Genomic DNA, 22,124 nt, shown 5'->3' with positions numbered 1-22,124 from the left:
TTAAATCATATATAGAAATTGTTTTACGGCTGTAAAAAAGGTAGTTTTAAGGACTCATTTGGATATTCAAATGAAAAATTATATAAATATGTGTATTTAAATATAATGATAAAAATGATAAATCACATGATAATATATTGTACGAAGATGATAAATAGCATTTCTCGTGAGAGAGAAAAAACATAATAAAAATATTATAAAATTAAAAAATTATTTGAATATATTTTTTAATAAAATTTTTATTTTAAAATTTAAAAAACTGTCTCATCAGCCAAACGTACCTTAGAGAACCCAAGTTTCTTCAATAGATATAAGTAGGGGGCGTGAGAGTTTGGGGCAGCGGTAGCTAGGGAGGAAGCACGTTCCCACCAAACCACATTAATCGTGCATATATTTAAATGAATTACTTCACATCCCTCTCTTCCAATAAGCATCACCGAGTTGCCAACCATCAACTAAAGCACGCTCTTTGAATGCTAGCCACCCTTCCCCCTTGTACAAATTCACCCGTCTCTTCCCCCCACCCACCCACCCACCCACGACTCCATCGATTACAGTAGCCCCATTTTTCTCCTTTTATAGCTCTTTAAACCCCGAAAGTTCTCTCAAATTTTCCTTTCACTCTCCCTCATACGGACATACACGCACGCACGCAAATGGCACCGGCGGATTCTAATTTCCAGCACAGCCACACATCATCAAACACAGTGTGCGTTATAAACGCCTCCGGGCACCTTGGCTCGGCCCTCGTCGAGCGTCTTCTCCTCAGAGGCTACACTGTCCACGCCGCTGTTCAACACGATGGTTAGCTCTAATATCATTGCTTCTGGTTCTGCTTCTTGTTCTTTCTTTTGGTATTTTTTTTTTTTGGATGAATTACATCTGGGGTTCGTTTTGGATTCTTCAGATGAACAGATGCAATTTAATGGGCTTTCTTGCGAGAACAAAAAGCTGAAGATTTTCCGTTCAGATCCCTTCGACTACCATAGCATAACTGATGCTTTGAAAGGTTGCTCTGGCTTGTTTTACGCCTTTGAGCCGCCACAAGACCAACCCATCTATGATGTAAGCCTTTTTCTCTTATTCAAAGTCTGCTTTACACCTAATTTTACACCTATGTGTAATTTTACATGTTTATCAGAATCTTATAGATAATATGTTTTCAAGATTAATGACTCAATGGTCCTTGTTACCATTCTTAATGGTTAATTCAATGATTCCGATTTCATCAAAACAACGAAATAACCCAGGAAAAATCTGAGATTAATATTGCAGATTCAGTACTGTGACCCTTAGCTTACGTGAAGTATTTGATATTGCAGTTGCATATGTAATTGTCTGTCATTTTCAAGTTGCTAATAATTTTGTCCCTTTACCAGCGCAATCCCAACTTGCTCATCACTTTCCGAGTAATATCATATATATATATATATATATATATATATATATGCTCTTTAATTCTGACATGATTTAGGGAAGTATATTGAGTCAGATTTAGAGCTCAAAAAAGCCATTTTTTGTTTGGGGTGGTGCAGGAATTTATGGTGGAAGTGGAGGTAAGGGCAGCACACAATGTGCTGGAAGCTTGCGCACAAACGGAAACAATTGACAGAGTGGTTTTCACATCCTCGGTCACTGCCGTTGTTTGGAGAGACGATCGAAAGTCCACAGCATCTGAGTTAGACGAGACGCATTGGAGTGATGTTAACTTTTGCCGCAAATATAAGGTACACATTCTGTAATTATCATGAAAGTAGTTTAATTTTTCTCAATTTCAATGCATTTACAGCTTAAAAAATAAATTACCCTTCAGCAATGAAAAGATCGATGTTCTTTATTGCTTAAAAACTGTCTTAAATTCTCGAATTGGGAAGTGATTTTTGTTTAGTCTCGTATAAAAGAATCCTATTGTACACAAATTTTGAAGTTCAATTCGATTTATAAGTATACTCTTTTTTCCTCCCAGTCCTAAGCGTTTGGAAGTTACTAATGTAATCTTAAATCCGTGAGGAGATACAGTTGTGGCATGGTCTGTCAAAGACGCTGGCGGAAAAGACAGCGTGGGCCCTGGCGATGGACAGAGGGGTCAACATGGTATCCGTGAACGCAGCCTTGATGATGGGTGGCCCTGATGTGTCCATCACTCACCCTTATCTGAAAGGAGCGGCTGAGATGTACGAAGATGGGGTGTTGCTGACCGTCGATATGAATTTCTTGGTGGATGCCCACATTTGTGTCTTCGAAAACATCTCATCCTACGGTCGTTATTTATGCTTCAACCATGTTGTTAATCGCCATGAAGATGCTCTCAAGCTGGCCCAGGTGTTGACCACCCCTTCAGCTGCTCCTATGTTACCCCAAAGGTTTGTAATGGCATTTATTCCTTGTAGTTTCTTAGCATGACATTGCCATTCAATTTACTCAGAATTTGAGCCGGAAAACAAAACAAAACAAAATACTGTTCTGATGTTTAGTTAAAAAACAATTTTCTTGGTGTGCGTGAAAAAACTTTGTTAGCACACAAATGTGCTATTGATATGGAAGTTTATCATATTAATTGGCATTAAAAATTATTTTAACATGTTCTTTTGCTATATACAGCTATGAGCAGGATATGAGGATCATCCAACAGAGGATAAGCAACAAGAAACTGAACCAATTGATGGTGGATTTTGAGTGTGGATCTCAGGTGCATTGATGCACTATTACCAGCTCTAATTCTTGACAATGGTGATCATTAAGGTTATGGTCCCAACAAGAGTCCATACTCTACAGTTTGGCCAGTGATGCCAATCGTGTGACTTCAGTGCATCAAGAAAAACAGCAGAGTCTTCCTCCGTTTCTAGTAAACATGCAGGATATAAAGCATAAGCTCTAGCTATTTTTCCCAACCAATTGAATCAAGCATTTTCATCCAATTGGGCTGAATATTGAAGGTGGTTCCTTTATAATTATTGTTGTTGTTGTTAGTATTATTATTGGTGGTTTCAACTCAATATAGATGGATCTTCTTTTGAGACTTCTCATATGTTCTTATAACACATTGTATATAATAGAGTGATTTGGAGGAAGGAAAATCCTCCCACCCAGCTTAGAAGAAAAGCTTTAGATGATGATGACTTTAGAAACCATGGTTTCAATCTGGAATAATGAATATTATATATTATATTGATGCTTTAGATTTAAATAATAATAATAATAATAATAGAAGAAGTGTTAAAAGAATAATTTATATATGCATGCAAAGAAAAACTAATACTCTAGCTAATTGAAGCATTCGATTATATAAAAATAAATGATTTTTTTAAAATGCATTCATTAGTTATAAATATGTTGTTGGCAATAGTTGTGACAATTGCTTTCGCAAAGTGAAACTTTTAAAAACCAAAATTAATGAAATCCGTTTTACTCCTACTAGGGGAAGATTAAACGGGTTAGTAATTTCATCTATTGAAAATGATAATATTCTTAAAAAATATTAAATACAAAAACTTTCTAAGTACATTTGCATACAAAAAACTAACAAAAGTATATTTAAATAGATTTAAAATATTTTATATATAAATAATAATTTACTCAATGATCATTAAAAAAACTCATCAAAGATGTCATTTAGGTGCAGTTTAGATAGTGAGTTGAGATAAACGTTAAAAGTTGAATAAAATATTATTAGAATATTATTTTTTAATATTATTATTATTTTTAGATGTAAAAAAATTAAATTATTTATTATATTTTATATATAAATTTAGAAAAATTGTAATGAATATATAAATTGAGATAAGATGAAATAAAATATTTTTATACCTAAACGGACTTTAAAAATTTTCACCAAAGACCTCGTATTAGAATGAGTTGATAAGCGAGACAAAGGCGGATGAGTGTGATTGATGGGAGAGAAAATGAAGACTAGGATTTAAATTTTTAAAACAAAAGTCTATATTATTAAGATAGTTTTATCTTGCCATGCTATTTATTAAATAAATAAAAAGCTGATATTTCAGCTATTACCTTTCAATTAAAGGGCTTAAAACTTTCCGTAATTTTACGTGAAAACGGAACTGAAATTATTCTCTTTCTAATAATAATTCCTAAAAATCCATTCCAATTCCTCCAAAAATCCCTCAAAAGAAATAGCCAACTTTATATTGGCTGGCAAAATTATTGGAATTTATTCCTTGATGGAACTATAGATCCACTTGTAGTGTACTTGGCAAGAGAACGTCCGAGTCTATTAATGGCTCCTCAACCCCAACCATCGATGAGATTTAGGATTTGATGAAGTCTGAAAGGGTGTTGTTTAGTGTTATCCATAGTTTGATGGTCAACTTAGACATTTCTTAATAGATTAGTCAAATTTAAATGACATTTTTTATGAAGATAAAAGAAATTTAATTTTTGACTATTTCATTCATATAAATCTCTATATTGAAATAGCTATTTTTTTATTATATAATAATAAAATAATATAAGATAAATTTACTTTTAACTATTTACATCAAATCTCCACATTCTATTATTCATTTATTCATTATATAGTAATGAGTAATTAATAATTTCAAAAATATTTAATTTTTTTAATTATTAATTTATTTTATTTTAGCATATTTTACTATTTTACTTATTATATATTAATTAGTAATCATATTTTAATTAAATTAATATATCACTAACTCAAATTAATATATCAATGCATGAACCTAGCCCCCAACACATGAACCTATGCACATGAACCCAGTCATTGTGATAAAATATGTGATAGAAAGAAATTGAGAGATAAATAATTGATAAAATATGTATTTAGTGTATATACAGTAACATTTAAATTTGAAAATTTTTTTGAAAGTAATTGTAACTAAATTCTTGACTAATCCATTGTGATCATATTTTGTGCTCTAATAACTAAATACTCAATAGATTTAATTTTTAGCTAATCTATTGAGGATGCTCTAAAACCAAAACATTGACAACTAAAAACCAAAACATTGAGGATAGTGAGATGAGAAGAAATGATTTTAAATAAAAGTTGAGAGTTAAATAAACTAATATTAGAATATATTTTTTAATATTGTTATTGTTTTGAGATTTGAAAAAGTTGAATTGTTTATTGTATTTTATATAAAAATTTGTGAAAATTATAATGATGAGATAAGATAGATTGAGATGATTTTGGTATCTAAACTGAATCTGTTGAAACAATTGTATGTGTCTGTGACTATGTTGAAGTTGATTCCTTTGATATCTAAACTAGATTGAGATGGTTTTAGTATCTAAACTGAATCTGTCGAAACAATTGCATGTGTCTGTGACTATGTTGAAGTTGATTCCTTTGATGGAAGTAGATACCCACCTTTGAAGTTCAGTTAGGAAAATTAGAAACATCTGGGGTCCATGCATCAAATTGCTTCATCAACCCTACAATTGCTAAAACTTCAGATCATCGAAAATTAAACAGATTGGGATTGGATGGTATTAGAGTCCGACCATCAAATCAAATGGACCATTCCTCATGAACTATTATGAGTTGAACCAACTATTGCCAGTTGGTCTTGTTTCGACTCATGTTCAGTTGGTGTTTATTAACCTAAATGATTGATGACACGGGACATTGTTTGAACAATTTTTTTTTTTTTTTTGGCGCACAACCAGAGTCCCTGAACACTCGACACAACAAAAATGATAGCTCAACACCAGCCTACAAACCCACAACACATCCATCCATCAAACCCACCAAGACCCATACACCTGAAAACAAATCAACTCCCAAACTAGGTTCAATATATTTCCAGTTTCCAAACACATAAGAAACACCACTCACATTCTACGTGCAAGTTGTCGTGTACGACACACAGTCCATATAACTGATCAGAGCCGGCTCAAAGTAGGACCACTTGGGCCATTGCTTACAAACAACCCCCACCCCCCCCCCAAAAAAAAAAAAAAAAAAAAAAAAAAAAGGAAAGTCCCCTTAAATAAAACTAAATTTTTATTTGTATTTTGTGTTTTTGAGAAAAAAAAATATAAAAGCCATTAAATCAAACTAAATTTTAAATAAAGCACAATTCTCAATCTTTTTAATGTGTCCAAGGCCCGATGCAAAATTTTATATCTAAATCAATGAATATTTATATTTTTAAATAATTTTCCTAAACTAAAATTTTTGAGAGAATTTATAATGAGGCCTCATTTTAAATTATTATATTAAATATAAAATTTTGAATTTTAAGTGAAGCCTTATTCTATTTAAAAAATTTAAATAATAATTTATATTTATATTTTATGATAATATTTATATTTTAAATTTTTTTTAAACCCCAATTTATATTGAATCGCTCCTGTAACTGAGTTTAATTTAAATCTGGGGCCTCTTTCCAGCATAGGCTAGGCTACACAGCCCATTTACATCATGAGTGTAAAGTGTGTAATCGGCCCATCCTTTTTGAAATAGTTTCGTTAGAGTTTGGACTTTGGACAGAGAGCAACAGACCGACCAATGACTTCTGCAATTTCCGACACTCATTTAAGTACGCTGCCTGTTCCTCTTTTTGCTTCATCCATCGTCATCTCCATTGATGGGCTAATATATCTTGGAAAAACTCTTTCTCCTCCTTTTTAGTGGGGCGGGCTCTCTCTTATTTCATAGATACTCATTCTCTCGTCCGAATGCAAATCTATCTCTAAATCCCAAATCTTTCTTTCCTATTTATAACTTCACCATCCATGTTTCCTTCCACGGAACATTCATCAAGTTTTTCCCTTTTTGTCAGCGAGTTGTAGGTGGTTTCCAGATTTTTCATTTCTCGAAGCTGTGGATCTAACCCCACTTCCCCATTTGGTAACTCTCTTTCAATTTATGTGTATTTCTTCTTTCTTTCGTAATCCATTTTCTCTTTTCGTCTTTGTTTGAAGAGAATTTAGTTTTCTTTTCTTCTTTTCCCTTTGCTTGGAAGTTTGGCCAACTGAGAAAATCTATATAATTTAGAGTTAGATGTGTTAAATAGCGAAAGACCCATATCTCAAATCATTGAAATTCAAGCACTTTCCCATCAGTTCCACTCGATTCGTGGCAGCTTACTCTGATTAGCACTTTAGGGTTTCGCGAAAAGAAAACTTCTTTTGCCAATGGATTTCTCCGGCGGCAACGTGGTCCAAGTAATCACCGGAAGTGGACCCGACAGCTGGCCCGGGGGTGACCACGGCATGTGGGCCACGGATGACGACTACCGAGCCTGGAACAACGGCGACGACACGCCGTCCAGCAACTCGAATTACGAGCTGAGGCTATCCCAAAGTCGCTCCGGAAGCGAGCCCTCGCACAAGAGATCGAGGAACTCACAGGATGTGAACTCGTCCAATCGATCCAAAGCGATTGGGAAAATGTTCTTCAAGACAAAACTTTGTTGCAAGTTCCGTGCTGGGACGTGCCCGTACATAACTGACTGTAATTTTGCTCACAGCATTGAAGAGCTTCGGCGGCCGCCTCCGAATTGGCAAGAGATTGTGGCGGCGCACGAGGAGGAGAAGGCGGTGGTGTCGTCAGAGCCGATGGAGGAATATCAGATACCGTCGTTGGGATCTTCAAATTTCGTTGGGGAGACGCAGAGGTCGTTTAAGGGGCGGCATTGCAAAAAGTTCTACACGGAGGAAGGATGCCCTTATGGGGATAGTTGTACATTCCTTCACGACGAGCAGTCCAAGAATAGAGAGAGCGTGGCAATAAGCTTGGGGCCTGGTGGCTACGGCGGCGGTGGAGGCAGCGGCGGCGGTGGCAGTAATGGTAGCGGCAGCAGTAATGGTGGTGGTGCTTCTGCTGGGGGTGCGAGCGGGCAGAATGCCAAGCCGTCGAATTGGAAAACGAGGATATGCAACAAGTGGGAGTTGACGGGGTATTGCCCTTTTGGAAGCAAATGCCATTTTGCTCATGGTGCGGCAGGTATGAGTTGTTTTCTTTATTCCACTCCTGTTAAGATGTAAGGAAATTTTTATGGTGTTCTTTTTTTCTTTATATTGTTTTATTCGTGAGCTGATAACTCTTTTTGTACACGCCATTGAGTAAAGAGAAAAAAAGGTAATCAATATATCTTTTAGAGTCATTGAAACATAACCTTGTGATTGATTACATTGTCAGCGTCACTCTTAATTGGCATGAATTCACTTGAACAAAGAAGAGCTTACCATTTTGTTTTAATTTCCCATCTGAGGATGGTGTCTGTTTTAATCACATGGATGTCTGGATATCTCGGTTCCCAAACAATAATTTCTATCGACTTTCTTCTTGATTAGAAAATGCTTCAACTTAGAACATTTCTCCCTGAACTATTTATGTTCAACACTGTAAGCTTGATCACTGTAGCTCCTAATCTGATGCACATTTGGACATTCACATGCTTTTGATTTTCACAGAGTAGCGTTATCCAACATTCCTTTGATTTTCACATGATCAGAAACACTTCTTTTAAAGAAAGATTCTATTCATCATCCTTTTAACTATCATTATCTCAACATTCCTTGATGTGACATCAAATAACTGGTAGACAAGTTAAATATAACAAATAGTTTTCCAATCATTTAACACATCATGGGATGATGAGAGGATCATAGATGGAAAGATGAAAAGTCGCATTACTATTTTTCATATATCTGCATATGTTTTTCTTTTCATGCATGACTACCTGAGAGAAAGCCTATTGATTCTTCCTGCTCTCTAGAGTGATGGACTGGAAACTATTGTCTCTAACGAACAATTATGTGCAGATATATCACTGTCTTTGTTTCATGGTGGGTCTTGGCAGGCCCAAAATTATGTATCAAGGTTGTTTGCTTTTCATAAAAATTAACCATTTGACCTTTTAGCCAGTGTAGGGCCAATGATGGCAATGACAATCCAAAACGTTTTAAAATCATGTTTGTGTACACAAATGTTGGGTGCAATTCAACATCTAAGATCTTTCAAGCTGAATCAAACTTTTTTTTTTTAAGCTGAATCAAACTTAAGTTACATTATTTTTAGGGTTATATTTCTTTCCCGTAGTCATTTTTTTGAGGTCTGAAACCTAGAAGATCCAACAACCTAGTGGAACTCCTAGTTATGCCTAGTGTAACTCCTAAGACTTTTCCTTCTATAAATCATGCCATAGACAATTATCAAAAATAAATAAATAAATAAATCATGCCATAGACATTCTAGTTTGCAAGTTAACATGTAAGATTCACCTCCTATGTTCAGTTATTAGGCTAGTGTTTTACTAATCATAAGAAGGAAATCTCCTCTCTCTCTCTCTCTCTCTCTGTGTGTTTGACTAATTGATTATTGTGTTAACAATATAGGAGGCACAAATCACAGGATCATGATGCCTGATGCCTTATTTTGCTACTTTCAATGCTCTAGTCGCTGTTGTCTTGGAATTCTCACCCCAAATGTATCCATGAAATCTTCTCCCTTTTCTGTTTTTGTCTTCTAATTTCACTACTTTTTCGGAGATGAGGGAGAGTTTTCCTTAGTCAGATCCTTTAAGTTATTTTAAGACCATGCGAAAGCCATTAGTCTATAGATTCACATAGATTGCTTTGAAAATTGCTACCTAGCAGTTTGAAGGAAGTTTCTTCACAGCTGCATGTATGAAAATCTGACCGCAATTGAACCTGCACCATTAGTTTGGAAGGCTGTGCCATACTCAATATTGATTCTTCATTTTTAATGTTTCTAATTTAAAACCAAACATGAAACATTGGTTTCATTTAACTCCATTATGCAAGATGGGTAAATTCCACAGATATCAGATTTATCTCTGTCTCTCTCTCAGAAAGAGTAGATGGTTTGATGAGAAGTGTCATCTGAAAGTCACGAAAAAAAATCAAATGGATTTTTTAGATAACACAACCTAGCAGTTTGGGGTAAATTCCTCCAAACTGGTGAAGAGGAAAACGTTCCTTTTCAAACTATTTTTGGCTTCAAAGAAAGATGTCATATAAATTTCCAAGTTCTGTGTGGCAATTTTTTTCCGTTGTGTTCTCTTATATTATAGTATCTATTCAGTTATCAAAGGCTTTCTATTCTTTGACTAAATTACGTGGTCTACCACCCTAGCATCTTTGTTGAAAAATACAATACAGATCTGCAACTATGCTGTGAGTGTTCTCCCACTCCCACCACGAGTAATTTAGCTTTTGGGTTACTTGTGGTGGCTTTAACTTGTGGTTTAAGGTGTAGGTGGGAGCATTTGCCCTTTTCAGTGAGACATATACAGCATGCACTTAATTGATGGCTAAATGCATTGGCTTTTTATAGGTGAGATGAGATGAAAAATCTGTTAATGGTAGTGAAATATTTTGAGTTAAGATGTTTTATGGGGTTTTGGGAAATGACAAAGAAAAAATTGAATAAAAATATTATAAAGTTAAAATATTGTTAGAATATAATTTTTGTTTTGGAATTTGAAAAAATTGATTTTTTTTTTTTTTTTTTTGTGTTTTATATAGAAATTTGGAAAAGTTGTAATGATTAGGTAAATGATTAGATGAAAAAGTTGAATATTTGAGATTGAAAAGTATTTGTATTTCATCTCAACGTCCAAACGAGTCCGAATGCTCTTATATTGGTGACCCTAGAACTCTTCAGCAACGATTGTTTTTCTTAATAGTAGTCTTGATTCTGGTATTGGCAATGCAAAATATGATAGACGCCAGTCGGCGTCTTTGTTTGGCATGCTTTAGATTGGGCAAGTGAATTGATTTACCTTATGCCTTTATATTTAAGAAAATTACTCTCATGTTGGCACTTATCAACTATTTGACTTCGATTGTTGTGAAGTTGGGCTCGTATTTAAGTTTCTTGGATAGTTATTTCTTCAACTACAAGTAGTGGTGCATCTCGTGTTCAGCTCAGCATCATACTTTGTAGGACTGAAAGGGAAACGTAATAATGAAGATCCTTTTTTTTTTGCTTTACAAATTTTGATGGGTTAGGGAAATATTTGTTCCATCTTTGACTTTGGAATCTATGTGTCTGACCACAGAATTGCACCGATATGGAGGGGGTCTTGTGGAGGGGGATACTAGAGATTCTTCTTCTGCTCCTCCTGACTCAAAGCAGAGTGGAGTACCTTCGAAAAATCCGGCAGATACTCTTGTAGCGTCCGTCCCTTCAGTTCCTCATTCTGATGTCTATCATATGGGAGTTACATCACAAAGGTCACCCATTGTAAGTCAAAGGCCAGGACAGAGAACTCATCAGAAATGGAAGGGTCCTGACAAAATCAGTAGGATATATGGTGACTGGATTGATGACATCGAATAGAAATTGGAATCCTTTGTCGACATATATTGAAGACGGACGGTGAGACATCAATCTCCATCATAGTGTACTTTAATCTCCTTAGTGTGGGCATGTTGTCAACACGTAGCTTCAGCCAATGGTTAAAAAAGTTAGTTTGTTTGCTTCAATTTTCAGTAGAACCCTTTGTCTTTGTGCGTGCATGTATTAACTTTGCAGTTTCCCTTGTATAATCACTAGATACCCTTTTCATCCAAAGAAATGGTATCGATCTTTGTACCACTTTGTTAGATTTACACTTAATGTTCTCACCCTCTTCCTGTCTCTGTCTCTCCCATACGTGCACGCACAGACACATTGATTTTGGTCGGAAATTGTTGCTTTAATTAGGAGGTCTATACCCTGCAACCTGATTTAGCTGGATTTCTCTTTCACTAACATAACCTGATGAACATCATTTTCCCAAATGTTGTGTAACTTTTGTACGTGCTACTTGTTACTACTGTTCCTGGCATTGGGCATGAGCAAGTAAAACAGCACTTTTTATGCTCGTTTAATTGTCAAAGAAAGTGCATAAGATTTTGATTAGAAATTCCCTAAATGGTTTCATAACAAAATTTATAATCTGAAGAAAAGTATATATCAACAAAAGAAAAAAGAGACGAGTGCTGCTACAGGGAAGCCCCTTGTAGCAATAAAAATAAAATAAAACAAGAAAAAGTAAAATGGAAGCTTTGGCATTTCTCCCTCGCCTTTACAGCTCTTTCTTCCTCCGCCCAGGTTCACGAAAATAAATAAAAATAAAAACTTCTCCTGCACTAAGGTGTGTAAGGTCTTGTTTGAATAGTGAAAATGTTTTATCTCACTTCCTCTCATCATTATAATTTTTTCAAATTCTCACACAAAATATAATAAACAATTCAATTTTTTTAAATTTCAAAATAACAATAATATTAAAAAATAATATTTTAATAATATTTTATTTAATTTTAAATTTTCATTTAAAATCATTTCATTTTATCTCATTATCCATTTTATCTTCATTTGGATGTGTACACTTTAGGCATTCTGCATCTTAAAAAATTTGAAAAGAAATGCAGAGCAGCATCATGGCCAAGATTTACAGTGTTTTTGTGGGTGTAAAAACAAAGCAGATGTGGGTGCAGCAGCCATGGCCAAGAAGGGTCTGATGCTCGGTGAAAAATGCGGTTGACGCTCGTGGGTGAGGATGGTCTGAAAACACACCCAGGATAGTCTAAGAATACATGAGATTGTGCCTTAAAAGGAGGATAAATTGGACATTTCATAAGGTGTTCCTTTCGTGTTTTAAAACTGTCGTGCGTTCTAGCATTTTTCAAAAGGGAGCCATCTTATATCTGTCAAGGCATACGGTAACCCGATTGTTGCCATTCCCCACCATTTAATGAAGTATTGTCACCACTTAGGGATAAATTATAAATGTACAGTCAGTATTCAAATTCAGAATCTATATTCTAATTATATTTTAAATCATCACTGATTTTAAAAAATTAAATAAATAAGTAAATTTAATTCTTTAAATTATATCTCTGACAAACTTAATCAAGGTAAGGTTTTGAGTTTTAATTGTACCGAACCAGCCGATGCTTACGAAGTAATTAACTAGGATGTGGTGTAGTCAGCAAAGGTGAGAAATTAATTTGTTGAACCCAAGTGGCTAACCTCCAGAGGGAACTCCTTTATTCCCTTCACAAGGACTCGTTCAATGGCTATAGACCAACGCTCCACATGATCACCATTCCTAATTAAGCTCCCCTTTTATATGCTCACTGTCACAGACACTTTGACATGCCTCCTTGTTTCTCTCTTTCTATTCCCACAAAACATGTTTGAACTATTCCAGGAAAGAAAATTCCCTTCTTTTTTCTTACCACCATTGTCTTCTTCTGCTCGATTCTTCTCATCTGTGCGAAGAACCAAAGGCCGGAACAAGCTACCCTCCGGCCACCCTTTTAAGCTATTCCGGATCATTTCCGTCCAGGCAGTTTCAATGAATCCCACTCCACCACCACGTGACTTCGGTATCTCCTCGCCTATAACCGTAATCCTGACAGTAATCCTCCTTGTTTTCTTTTTTCTAGGCTTCTTCTCTGTATACTTCTGCAGGTGTTTCGTTGACAGCATGTCTACCTCCCGACGATCACCCTCCCGCAATGTTGGCTCAGGCGCCGATGCATCTGACATCAGTGGCCTTAATCCTTCTCTGATAGCTTCCTTCCCGACATTTGTATATTCGAGTGTCAAAGATTTTCGCAAGGAAAAATACGGTCTGGAATGTGCAATATGCTTGGTGGAGTTCGAGGACGATAGTCTGCTTCGCCTTTTGACGGTCTGCTACCATGTTTTTCATCAAGAATGCATCGACCTTTGGCTTGAATCTCACAAAACATGCCCTGTTTGTCGTGGGAACCTTGATTTGCCTCCTGAGTCTTCGGAGAAGTCTCCGGCGATTGTAGATCATAACGCCATGCACGATATTCATGGTAGCAATGAGTCTTCAGATGATGCTGAACCTATGCGCATTGATATCCGAGAAGATGATGACAATGAGAGCTCAGAAAGTGGAGGAAGCCATGAACATGCATCTAAGACACTGCAAAATGATCATGAAGATAAAATGGTGGAAAGATTTTCAAGGTCGCACACAACCGGGCATTCGATAGTTAAGAGAAGAGAAGATGAGGATAGGTATAAGCTGAGATCGCCAGAGCACGTAAAAGTAGGACTTATAAGAGGACATAACTTCGCCAAAAGTTGTACAACATTTGGGGAGTTCTCAAACCATGAAGAGGCGGGCAATGGAGGTTTTGGGGAGGTTTGTGGTAGTTCCGGAGGAAATATCAACAAGGTTTAACTTGATCTTTTGTATTTGCAGTTGTTTGTTTTAAAATCTTTTTATTATATTTTTCTCTCTATACTTGATGATTTTGAAACACTAGCTATTTTACATGCATTCTCTTGGTATTTTTTTTTTTTTTTTCATTTTGTTGTGCACAGGTCTTACAGGATTCCTCTTTTAACTAGTGATTGTGGGCACAATTGATCAATATCACGAGTAATTGGAAAACTATTGCAATGAGAGTGTCAATTTTCAAGCACTAGCGTCTTTAGCATTTTCATTTTAATTAAAAGCTACTTACCTCTCTAATATAAATAGAAATCAGGCTTTGTAAATATGTTTCATGGTTTCAAGTGTGTAGGTAAGGCATGGTACGAGTAATGGTAGTATGCCCTCTCATTTATACCACTCACTTTTTCCTCTTGATGTGGCATTACCATGTGACCTATTAAAAAAATAAAAAATTTAAAATACAAACATAAAAGATAGTGGGAATCTAGTGTTTTAGAATCTAGTGTTTTAATCTTCCTATTTTCGTGTTTTTTAGTGTAATTTTGTTTAGAAAATATATTTTTAAAATTTAAAAATTATTTTTAGTGATACATCAAGGGGCAAAGTAGGGACCATAATAACATTACTCGTATGGTAAGCTTCGTTTGTCCAACGTTTACCTCCAGTGTAATTAATATTAGAGAAAGGGGGCGTAGTAGTCGAGCATCATGATCTCCTTGTACGTGTAGAGATAGAGATTGTACAGGGCATGACTAAAACTGCATTCATGCCTAATTTGAGCCTTAACGGAAGTTTGATTTTGTTTATATCTTTCTAAGCAATGGAGCAATGCCAAGAGAAGTGCACAGTAACCGGTCATCTCGTTGTCAGCAAGGAATTCTAAAAAAACCCCCTCCCAGATAATAGAGAAAATCACTCGGATTCCAATAGGATTCTTCTAGTGTATCCATTATTACAAGCCTTGGAAGATAGAGTATATAGGCCAATTAGTCATTATCATGCTAGTTTGGGGACTATCTCAATTTATTTATACGGGTGTGTAATTGGCTTACTTGAATTTGTTCCAAACATTTCTGACGCACATTTTGCTTAGGCAGCAATATCAGCAAGGGAAAGGCCAGCACACACATTTAGCATCAATCCAAGCGTGACATGGTCAATGTCTTTAGTTGAGCTGCGCATCAAAATCACAAAGTCCAAGGCCTTTTCCCATTGGAGGGAACAGGTGTACCCTGACAATTAAATCCAAGAAATCAAATTCTTTGGACCTGGTTGTTCAAATACCCTGCGAGCATTCTCTAATTTCTCACGCTTGACATACATATCGATGGCATAGCTTTTTTTTTTTTTTTTGAAACAAAGGTAAAGATTTCATTAATTAGGTAAAATTACATTGTGAATAACTACCTCCCCCAGGACAGAGTTTAAGACCTCACGAGGGCCATCCTCCAACCAAACTTTTTCACAAACATCCCTAATAGCAAACTGTGCTGCTGTGTGAGCAATTTTGTTTGCTGACCTGTGTACAAAATTAAGGCTCCATGCTTGGTTACTTTCCATCAACTGCTGCAAATCCTCTGTCATTTGTCTAAGCCATGAGTTATCTTCAGTTTTGGAGTTCACTGCATCCACAACCCCCTTTGCATCCCCTTCAAAGCAAATTTGGTTTAAACCAAGTTCAGTACAAATGTCCATAGCTCTATGAAGAGCAACACTTTTAGCTTGGGCAGTTGTAGAGGTCATGTGGTCCTTGGAGGCTGTCATCGCAGCTAACAACTTGCCTTTTGAATCTCTGATAATTACTCCCATGCCCATCCTACCCTTAGCTTTTTCAAAAGCTGCATCGAAGTTCTCTTTGACATATGGCCATGCAAGTGGTTTCCATCTTGGGGTTGATTCTCTCTCAGAATTTCCTTTTGTACTCTTTAAGCAGTTTTGTTTGGTTTCTTTAAAAAATTTTAAATCCGCTTGAGCCTTCTTAGCCAGTATACCAGGGTGCATAAAATGATTTTGAAAGATAAAGGCATTTCTTCTTACCCACAGCTGGTAACACATGATTAATGCCAACTCTAAATTCTCTTTGCTCAGTTTGTTCCTCATCTCAGCCCACATCATCTAGAAATCAGCATGGTATCTCTTCCATTTATAGAATAGACTAGTCTCTCCTCCCCATACATCTGTTGTAGATGAGCAATCCCACATAACATGCAGTGTTGTTTCCACTTCTCTTGTACTTAGTGGACAGAGGTTGTTCTCAATAATGTTCTTCCTATAAAGATTTTCTTTTGTAGGAAGAATATTATTAAGACACTTCCAGATAAACATTTTAATCTTGCTGAGTACTTCTAGCTTCCACACATCTCTCCACATCACTTGGTTCTCCCCCCTTGTCAAGGCTTCTCCTGCTTTCCTATTCAAAATTTGAGTTTCCAAAAATAGGCACTCTTAACAGTGAAGATTCCTTTAACTGATCCCACCCAAATCAGCTTGTCTCTTGAACCTCTGCTACTAATTGGAATGGAACATATAATTTGAGCTTCCTCTTCATTAAACACTGTTGTCACCAATTCTTTCTTCCAAGAGCAGCTGCCCTCTTCTATCAATTCATCTACTCTGGCCTTGAGGTCCAGTATATCGATGGGAGACTGAATCTGATAAGTCATAGGGCTAGGCAGCCATTTATCCTCCCAGATCTTTATGTTATTACCATTACCAACCCTCCACACAGCCCATTCCTTGATCAGTTCCAAACTGGACTATAGACTTCTCCAAATAAAAGAGGAAGCACCTTTTAATTTAGCCTCCAGTAGGTCACACTTCTGAAAATATTTCTGCTTAAAAATTAGAGAAACCAATGAGTTAGGTTCTTTAATCATTCTCCAAGTTTGCTTGGTTAGGAGGGCTTTGTTGAAACTTCTGAGATCTCTGAACCCCAAACCCCCTTGATTTTTAACCTCTCCCAATGACCTCCATGATCTCCAATGGATACCTTTCCCCTCCCCTTTATTGCTCCACTAGAATCTAGCCAAAAGAGCTTCTATTTCTTTGAGAAGCAGCCTAGGCAGCTTGAATACACTCATGGTGTATGCTGGGATAGCCTGTAGCACACTCTTGATAAGGATCTCTTTCCCTGTTGAGGACAAGAGTTTGGTTTTCCAGCTGTTGATCCTTTTCCACACCTTTTCCTTCAAAACTCTGAAAGTGTTATACTTGGATCTCCCAACTACAGCTGGGAGACCAAGGTATCTGTTATAATCATTGCATCTTGATCCATTCACTTGTTACAAGATAAATTCCTTAGCTTCCTCCCTAGTGTTCGAGCTGAAAAAGACACTAGTTTTTTCCTTGTTTGGAGTTTGGCCTGAAGCTTTCTCATAGAGAAGTAGCACGTCATGGATAAGGTACCATTCAACTAGCCTTGCTCTACAGAAGATTACACAGTCATCAGCAAAAAGGAGGTGGTTTATCCTCAAACCACCCCTTGTCACTGCCACCCCCTTGATGAGGCCCTTAGATTCTGCATGGTGCAATAAAGAGTGGAGACCTTTAGCACAGATTAAGAACAAATAAGGTGACAAGGGGTCACCTTGACGTAAGCCTCTGGATGGTAAAAGAATTTCACCAGGTTCCCCATTAATCATGACAGCATAAGAGATTGTCCTTACACACTCCATCACTAGGTCAGTCCAGTTCTTCCCAAAACCAAGCTTGAGCATCATTTCTTCTAGAAAAACACACTCCACTCTGTCATATGCTTTTGACATATCTAACGTGATAGCCATAGAGCTTCCCTGCCTTTCTGTTTTGAATTCATGGTGTGGAGTAGTTCAGGGGCCACCATTATGTCGTTTGTGATCAGTCTGTTGGGAATGAAGGCACTTTGGTTCCAAGATATAAGCTTTTCCAGCATCCCTTTCATTCTATTTGCCAAGACTTTGGAAATTAGTTTATAAACAACATTACATAGGGAGATAGGCCTATATTCATGCATTGAGTTAGGGGAGGTGACCTTGGGGATTAGCACTAAAAGGGTGTGGTTTAAGTCCTTTGGCATCTTCCCAGTTTTGAGAAATTCAAGAATTGCCTGAGTCACTTCGGTCCCCACTAGTTTCCAATGTTCTTGGTAAAAGCCTGCACTGAAACCATCGAGCCCAGGAGACTTGAAGGGTGACATTTGCATTAAGGCTTCTTCCACCTCTTTCTCTGTAAAATCCTTCTCCAATTGATGTTGCATTTCAGTTGACAGCCTTGTATTGATCCCCTTAAGGCACTGACCCACACAATCTGAGTCTGGCTGAGCAGACTGGAAAATTGAAGAGAAGTATTTCTTAAAGCCATATGCGATCTTTGGTTTCCCAACTAAAACTGCCCCATTCATGTCAGAGATTCTATGGATCGAGTTCCTTTTTCTCCTCTGGTTCACACATGCATGATAAAACTTTGTGTTTCTATCCCCACCTAACAACCAATGTTTCTTTGCTCTTTACCTCCACCATATGTTTTCTTGGTCTAAAAGGAAGTTTAGATCTTGTTGTAGCATTTTCTGCTGAGTCATATTGCCAGGTCCTTCTTCATTCTGCAACTTGCTTAACAGTTTGGTCTTGTCCCGAATGGCTTTGGTTATGTCCCTTACTAAGTTTTTGTAAGTCCCTTCTTGGGTTCTTCCAGCTTCCACAACACACTATCCATATGACTGACCCCCCTTCTACCCTTCCAAACCTCAGAAACAACTTCACTGCATCCCACCTCCTTGTTCCAACCTGAGTCATACTTAAAGAGGCTATGAGTCCTCCAAAATGAAGGCACTTTGCTGCTACATTGTAGTAGTTTTGGGTTGTGATCAGAGCACACTGCAGGAAGGGTTTCTACTGAGAACTTAGGGTAATTGACTCTCCAAACATTGTTGGCAATGCAATGACTCGGTCTAGTCTTTCTTTGGTAAAATACTCATCTTCATGGAGATTGCACCAGGTAAACTTGTTTCCCCTCCACCCCAAGTCAAAAAGATTTCCTTCCTCCATCACCCCCCCTAAACATACTCATTAGTCTTTCACTTCGAGGACTCCCCCCCCCCCCCCCCCCCCCCCCCCCCCAATATCTTCTCTTCCTTATATAATATTTCATTAAAATCTCCTATAACCCCCCAACCCCTATCCAAGGGCTTGAAAGAAGATAGAAGCTTCCAAGTCTGGGTTCTTAGGTTAGCTTTCGGATGGCCATAAAAACAAGATAACAACCATTTAAACTTACACCTTGCATCATTAACCAGTACATTGATATGGTGATGGGAGTAATTTACCAATTCTATTAAGTTATTCGGATTCCACAAAAGCATTAGCCCACCATTCCTTCCTCTGGCCTCGATTACAATGCACCCACCGAACTTTAGCCTCCTTACGACCCTAAGGCCATTAGCATATGACAGTTTGGTCTCTATTCAGAAAACCAAATCGGGTAACTTATCCTTCACAGTCAAGCAGAGGTTTTGAACTGTTCGGGGGTTCCCAAGCCCCCGATAGTTCCAGCTTAACAGTTTCATTGATACCGGCGGGGCTGACTCGCAGCCACTATCGATTCCACAGGACTGTTGCAATCCACCAGCTTAACATCAGCTCGAGTTTTCCTACTTTTTTTTTAAAGGAATTGAGCTAGCCTTTTTATCGTCTGCTTGCCGTTTTCTCCTATGGGAAAAAACATGGTTTGCAGTTGATACAGTCTCCTCTCTGATTTGCGGTTGAATACGAGCACACCTCTTCCATTTTCGACCCTCCCCTTTCCTTCGAGTGCTTAGAACTGAACCTGGCTGCTCTTGAAGTTCCTTTCCTGGATTACTAGTCGTTGGAGAAAGAGAGGCCAGTAATTTAAGGATCTTTTTATCCAAAGCCAGCCCTACGTTAGTTAGAGGCCCACTCTCTGGCCCAGGCCCATCACGTATTTGAGTCTCAAGAACAAATTCCCACCCATCATCCTCCCCTCCATCAGATTTTGCCACCGAAAGTACATCCCCACTCTGTAAATCCCACGAGACTTTCTCCCCCGATTCTGAGGAATGAACTGTTCCAACTACTAAGTCTCCTCCCTCTGATTCCACTGACAACATCTCTTTGTTCCCCACGGCTACAGTGCTTCCAATTTGGACAACTCTAGGGTTCTAAAGCTGAGAAAAAAAAGGCCAGGTCAACCTTGCTCCCCTCCCGTCACCGGTAACCCTTCAACTGGGCTGCTTGTAGTGGTCTCCATGTCCATCCTGCCCTTGTCTTTTCCATCTTCCCTCCCTCCTTCTCCTCTGCCATTACTGGAAGATGATTGCCTCTATCTCGTTGTTCTTTCAACTCGTAGCCATGGCCTGAACTGTGGGCCTGACCCTGTATTTTCTCCTTTATCCTCACGGACTGCCTTACACCCCTCATCACCATGGATAATCTAGCCGCATTTAAGGCAAATCTTGGGTAAATTCTCATATCGGAATTGAACCCAAAGTTTAGAGCCCTGGTAGCTTATAAAACGACCTCTTGCGATGGCTTTATAGAGAGATACCTCCACCCTTACCCGCAGACAACTCCTCCATCCAATACCATCCTCCTCAACATCAACTTCTAGAACTCGTCCCATGGAACCACCAATTTGAGTCCCCCATTCCATTGTCATGCAACCTAGAGGTAAGTCATGTATCTGCAACCAGAACACTTCCTTATCGAATTTGAGTTTTCTTGGCTACATCACACCGTCATATGGCCATACCTGTAACAAAGCATTATCAAAAGTCCATGGTTTGCCCTCCAGGATTATGTGCATATCTACATGGGTCTCAAACATAATAGTAAAGATATTCTTATTAACTTCTTGAAAGGTAGCCCTTTTAACAATTCTCCATATTTTTGCCATTTTGTTACTAATGAGGTCCTTCCCCACAACTCTGTCTGTGCATACCTTCCCAATGAGACTTCTGTTACCCTTTCGTGATATCTCTTCACCACCACTGCTATTTATTTCCAGAACCACCTCCTCTTCTTCCGTTAACCTGAACTTCCTCCACTGGTCCTCAAGACCATCCATCCTATTATCCTCCTCGCCTACCATAACTGACCTTGAAAGAAACTAGTAGTCCAAAAACTATTTGGCCACCTCTAGTTCGCAAACCACAAACCAGAGAGAAGCTTGAAACAACGTCATCATCCCCAAAACCAACATTAATCGCAACTCCATGAATTTGCATCCCCTCCTCTAGTGCAGATATTCTTGAACAAGCAATAAGTGTATTACAGAATGCAAAATTCAAAGGCCTAGCAGCTTCTGGGGAACATCTCAAAAAACATAAACATTGCTGCAAAGGACGCAAGAACACCCAAACCATTCATATATGAAAACAAAGACAAGTCCTTCCCAGGGCATCCTCCTTGTGCGTACGCCTTAATCATAGCATTCCAAGTACCCCCATCTCTTTGAGGCATTTCCTCACCCCTTTCTTGTCCCTTTCTTGTGCCCCATATTGCGCATCAATGACATTCCATCGAAGAGCTGAGGAGAAATATCCGCCCCTTTCTTGTCCAGTTTGTCATCGCCAGTAGGAACCATGTATGTCAAGGAGGAAACATGTACTGGGTGGTTCTCACAATATCCCATGTGCTCCTCGAGCTTTAGCCCGAACTCTCTGTCCCGATTATATGCAATACTAAATCTGTCCTTCTTGGGTTCTTCATCTTCATCGTCACTGTCACTGATTTCCTTCTCAGTCGTCTTTTCTGTCTTGAGGTAAATATAGTAACTGATTGTTAAGGAAGACACTACGGTAAACAGGAGAGCATCACTACATGAGGAAGTGACTCACAACACTAGTGCAATCACCAAGCCATGCACAACAGAGGACAGTAATGTACAGCTGAGAAATAAGGAATCTACTAGAAGAGGACAAGTGTTAATAGATCCAAGAAATATGGAAATTAGTTAATTGTAATTAATTGT

At 37.7% G+C, this 22,124-nt stretch overlaps 4 protein-coding genes across 4 annotated transcripts; 3 read left to right on the top strand and 1 right to left on the bottom strand.

Moving 5' to 3' along the window:
- Positions 1–410: 410 nt before the first annotated feature.
- On the top strand, positions 411–3,019 carry LOC121234137 (cinnamoyl-CoA reductase-like SNL6). The gene is made up of 5 exons (XM_041129954.1): positions 411–804; positions 908–1,065; positions 1,536–1,727; positions 2,020–2,363; positions 2,602–3,019. Exons 1-5 carry the CDS (start codon positions 657–659, stop codon positions 2,696–2,698), a joined length of 939 nt encoding a protein of 312 aa, XP_040985888.1. The 5' UTR covers positions 411–656; the 3' UTR covers positions 2,699–3,019.
- Positions 3,020–6,552: 3,533 nt separating this feature from the next.
- LOC121234135 (zinc finger CCCH domain-containing protein 12-like) lies at positions 6,553–11,554 on the top strand. The gene is made up of 2 exons (XM_041129952.1): positions 6,553–7,933; positions 11,016–11,554. The coding sequence occupies exons 1-2, from the start codon at positions 7,123–7,125 to the stop codon at positions 11,294–11,296; spliced, it is 1,092 nt and encodes a 363-aa protein (XP_040985886.1). The 5' UTR covers positions 6,553–7,122; the 3' UTR covers positions 11,297–11,554.
- Positions 11,555–13,228: 1,674 nt separating this feature from the next.
- Positions 13,229–14,171, top strand: LOC121234136 (RING-H2 finger protein ATL29-like). The gene has a single exon (XM_041129953.1). It carries the CDS (start codon positions 13,302–13,304, stop codon positions 14,163–14,165), a length of 864 nt encoding a protein of 287 aa, XP_040985887.1. The 5' UTR covers positions 13,229–13,301; the 3' UTR covers positions 14,166–14,171.
- A 6,414-nt stretch (positions 14,172–20,585) lies between these two features.
- LOC121235477 lies at positions 20,586–21,218 on the bottom strand. Its single transcript, XM_041131828.1, has 2 exons — positions 20,904–21,218; positions 20,586–20,834 (listed from the first exon to the last, which is right to left on the bottom strand). Exons 1-2 carry the CDS (start codon positions 21,216–21,218, stop codon positions 20,586–20,588), a joined length of 564 nt encoding a protein of 187 aa, XP_040987762.1.
- Positions 21,219–22,124: the final 906 nt, after the last annotated feature.

The sequence above is a fragment of the Juglans microcarpa x Juglans regia genome, chromosome 6D (genome assembly GCF_004785595.1).
Source record: "Juglans microcarpa x Juglans regia isolate MS1-56 chromosome 6D, Jm3101_v1.0, whole genome shotgun sequence".
Lineage (NCBI taxonomy): Eukaryota > Viridiplantae > Streptophyta > Magnoliopsida > Fagales > Juglandaceae > Juglans > Juglans microcarpa x Juglans regia.
The sequence above is the reverse complement of the archived record's forward strand: the minus strand, read 5'-3'. Positions and strand labels throughout refer to the sequence as shown.